Consider the following 4,432-nt stretch of genomic DNA (forward strand, 5'->3'; position numbering starts at 1 on the left):
CACATAGCAAGGCCGTAAATTCTTCGAACTTGTAATCTGTGTCGCACAGATTAAATCAATCAGAATCCATGCAGAGAGAATGATGGGACACATTTTATCCTAGCTCACTCTTAGGAGAAATGCACTGTTTCGTGTGCTTTTTGTCCTTCAAATGACTGCTTATGTGAAACAATGGTGTGTGATTTCACCCAAATGGCACAGTTGAGTTGTTCATATTGCACAGTGCTGCACAAACAAAAACAATCTTGTCGAGTACTGTTGGCCCATTTTCTTCCGCAGCGAGTACTTCTACAGGGAGTGTGTGCTTTAAGATTTTATACTTGTTACGCACAAGTCCAATCACTCTTTCGACATGGATCCTCACGTTTGCTATTTTTCGAGTCTTTTCTACATCAACAGCAGATAGTTGCTGCTTACCTCTAGTGAAAGCAGGCATGGCCAGCTTTGCACAATGTAAACCTACACTGTTGGCAATTGTGAATCCCCGATCAGCTAGAACTATATCCCCTGGTAAAAGGTTGTTGAGAACACCACATGTCTCTGCAATAACTTTATCGCTAGTCCGGCCGCACCATCCTCTAGATATAAATGTGACAACACCTTGTGGTAGCAGGGGGCGGCAGAAAGTTAGGTGGGCGGATGAGATTAAGAAGTTCGCAGGGGTCAAGTGGATGCAGCTAGCACAGAACCGGGTTAAGTGGAGAAATATGGGAGAGGCCTTCGCCCTGCAGTGGGTATAATCAGGCTGATGATGATGATGATGATGATGATGATGACCTTGTGGTGCGATACCAATGAGATATTTTACAGTATTGTGGCTTTTGTAGTGTGAATAAGTATGCGATCGGGGTAACATAGATGAAGGCCGCTCAATGAATATCTCAAAGCAGTCGAGGACAACAGCCACTTCCACACCAAATGACTTGCGAAATGTCATGGGCATGGTTGTCCGAAGTGTCTCGCGTTCAGGCCTGTGCACAGTACGGGAAAGCCGCACGTAGGCCATGTCCAGCCACTTGTTGAAAATCCTTGATACTGTGGATTGTGACCCATGGAACCTGAAAATATAAAGGCTGTCAGCAACTTTCATCACAAGAAAGCAAATAACAAGGTTATACCTGTAGGCCAAATCTTGAAGAGGAGTGTTGAGCCGAAGGCGGATTAGAAAAATGAAAAATTCTTGGAATGCCGTTAAACTGTTCCGGCTTGAGTGCATCACACCTTCCTTTAGTACGTTGAAGAAGGCAAGCAGTATTGTAAAGTCGGGCAGTCCAGTGTAAAACTGGACCATGTCCTCTCTTGTTTCTAGGATGTCTTCTGATAAAATGTGCATGCCAAGCTTCTCTTTTGTGGATGCAAGCTCTGAGAGGAGATGCCTGTTTTCTTCCTCGAGCTGTCCTAGGTTAGCCATCGTTAACTCGGTGACTTGACTGAAGTCAGCCTTCCCTGAAAAATGCAGATAAGCATGATCATAGTACCAGGAATTTCTTCCAAACAGAATACATTGTAAAAGGCTACACAATTTTTCGTTATTGACACATGGGTACGCAATTCTGTGCATTTATTGCATGGTCCCAAACTAGCAGCTTGCTAAGGTCGCAGGGGCTTTTGTCACCCGTTCTTGTACCACTATTTCCAAACGGAATAGAGTGAATTGAATTGATATACAGAATAAAACTTGTATTACTTATTACCTGTACTTTCACAGACTTCCATAGAAACCGGCGGCTGAGCCGATTCTTCATCCTCGGCAGATGAAACTGTGTCCTCGGAAAGAACATTATCCGTCATTGTGTTCGGGCTCACTTGACATTCTCTGAGGGGACTGGATCTTCTTTCTGAGCGTCTTTGCTTTCTCTTGTACCTGGAAATATTAACGCATAAGCATGAACAGACTCATGGTGACTGAAAACAGTGCTGCTACACAAGCCCTTCCTCTCGATGAACCAACTAGCCCAACATTTTTTTTTTTGAAAGGGAAAGTTAATGACCTTGAACATATTTACACAGTGCATAAAAATAGGCAAGGGTCCCATAGCCAGAAGACTGCACTGGAGCCCTCGGCAAAGAAGAGTGCAGGAAATGTCTGGCCGCAACCGCAAAACTGGCCTTCAGGACACACAAAATTTGATTTGATCAAATTAGGTGTCCAACCTAATTTTAGTATTAGTGATAATCTCAAAATTTGGGTGGTCTGACCCCACCCGCAGAATTTGCCCCCTGGACAGCCAAAATTTCTCCTCGTCATACGACTAGGTATTGAAGTGTTGGTCATAATATGACCAACACTGATGTCTAACCTAAATCAAGTAAGTCCACTGACTTCCATATTTAGGTGGGCCACCCCCAGAACTTGGCCTGCTTACACATTCTTTGTGCAAAGGAGGCTACATACAACCCTAGAATTCTTATCGTCAGTGAAACATGCATGAGCCACCAAAATTAGTGAAGTCCTCAATAATTTTGTGCTGAAGGCATAAACCACTTGAGCATAGGAATATTTTTGTAGGGTAACTGGCACCTGGAGAAATAAGAACACCTACCTGGAAGCCAAACTTCCAGAGTCCACATGTTTGCCATGCCCTAAGTGAAGAGATGGTGCCCAGTCTGGGTCTGCCTCGGCCATTGCATATGCTGGTCGGCCTGCAAAAAATAAACTGTCAACCTTTAAACAACTGCATTCATCAGAGTGTTCCATGTATGCTGGAATTTTACATACGAAAACTACAATAAAGTAGAGAGGTCTAGCTTATTCTACTGCTCCAGGTCTCTTTATCGAGTTCTGCACTTTTTCGAGTTGTGCTCATACGTGTTCGCGGAAGTGCAGTCGCGGAAAACGCGAGACGCACGGGTCATCAGTAGAACCGACAAATCTACAGCGCTGGTTCAGAAGGACGCAGTCCGATCTCCTGCCAAAATTAATCGCAACGCGTTTCTCCTTCTACCGTGCATATGTGTACACGTCCGCACAGCGCTACTCAATTGAGGCATAATAACAACGTTTGCTACATTCGGCACAGAGCTTATTCCTTTTTGAAACAATGTACAAAACACAGCAATCATTCAAGCGCTAACATCAATAAATTGGACGAAAGTGCCGTGTCGAGGTCGTCGCGCGGATGCTAGGTTTTAGTAGCGACTGTCGCTGACCCTTGCCACCTACGAGACGGTACTGCTGAGCTGCGCTGGTCATCGTTAAATGTACATTGAACTGGCAATAACTCATCTAGGCATCTTAATTCGCTCACCTGAGATGAAGTGCTTGCCGCAGACTCGGTAGTGATTTGCTGAGTGGTTCAAGTCCTTGCGGTTGATCCGGCGAAACCACTCTGCCCTCCTACGAGCAGTCGTCTCTTCGGTCTTCCGGCACTGGTTTTTTACAACCTTAGGTATGGAAAAGAAGCCCACCTGTGCGACATTTTGGTCGCCGGGCTTCTTTTTTGTGTGGTTGCTGCAGCCAAACACAACGCAGTTCACCATTCTCGCGTGTGCAACACGCCGGCACCGCAGGTACTCGTGAACATGCAATGATAGTTTTGACACTCGTAACAACCACAGACGGCAGCACTGCGAACACGTTGCTCACATTGACGGATGCGTGCACGCTAAGACAGGTTGAATGATGAATCCGCGGGCTCCAAAAACACAGCTAACTTATCCGGACGGCCATCTTGCCGGATAACTGGAACGGAATGACCGTAAGCATGGCGCGCAAGCCGGAATGACGGTGGCGCCATCTCGGGGATCAGGCCCCAGTGCATACCCCCTATAAAAAGCAGCGGCCGACTCCGCTGAGAGAGAGACTACTTTGACGCGCCGTTGGCACGACGCTAGACACCAGCTGTGTGAGAGTGTCTGTAATCTCTCCGGGTCAGCTTCACTGCCCGTTTCTTCCTGATGTTACAGTAAAGGTTGTTTCGTTAAAAGACGCCTCGTCTTTGCTGGTACCTTTGATGCCGTCCGCCGTCCACGGAGCCGCCAGGCCAACGCTACCGAGAGGCCGCGCGCCGCAGCGGTACGCTACCCCGGCACTCGCGACACTCAAACCTAATAACTGGTAGGCAGCGGTGGGACGACCAAGCCGTAACCGTGGTACGTGGGATGACGACGACCAAGCCGTAACCGTGGTTGGAGGGACGAGCCAGGCGATACCGTCGTCCAACAACTGGTGAACAGCGGAAAGCGGAGAGACGAGGACGACCAAGCAGTGACCGTGGTCGGTGAAACGAGCCAGGCCTGACCGAGGTGCAACATCTGGTGGGAAGAGCGGAGATGTCCGAGGCGTGACTCGTGAATCAAAGCAGCTCAGCGGAAAAGGCGGGAGCAGTGCAACGAGCCCTGTGTGATGACTGGTTGCCTGCAGCGGAACGACTGCGTTGGATTCTTGGCTGCGAGGTTTGGTGAGTGCGGGACTTTCTTCTACTGAGTTTTG

General features: G+C 47.7%; 1 protein-coding gene across 1 annotated transcript; it reads right to left on the reverse strand.

The window, feature by feature from the left end:
* Positions 1-3,540, reverse strand: LOC146172494 (uncharacterized). Its single transcript, XM_084585776.1, has 6 exons — positions 3,249-3,540; positions 2,544-2,643; positions 1,695-1,864; positions 1,119-1,446; positions 778-1,058; positions 1-600 (listed from the first exon to the last, which is right to left on the reverse strand). Exons 1-6 carry the CDS (start codon positions 3,478-3,480, stop codon positions 185-187), a joined length of 1,527 nt encoding a protein of 508 aa, XP_084441902.1. The 5' UTR covers positions 3,481-3,540; the 3' UTR covers positions 1-184.
* Between the last annotated feature and the right edge of the window lie 892 nt (positions 3,541-4,432).

This window comes from Amblyomma maculatum, unplaced genomic scaffold, assembly GCF_055883805.1.
Source record: "Amblyomma maculatum isolate TAMU_Amacu unplaced genomic scaffold, ASM5588380v1 scaffold_13, whole genome shotgun sequence".
NCBI lineage: Eukaryota > Metazoa > Arthropoda > Arachnida > Ixodida > Ixodidae > Amblyomma > Amblyomma maculatum.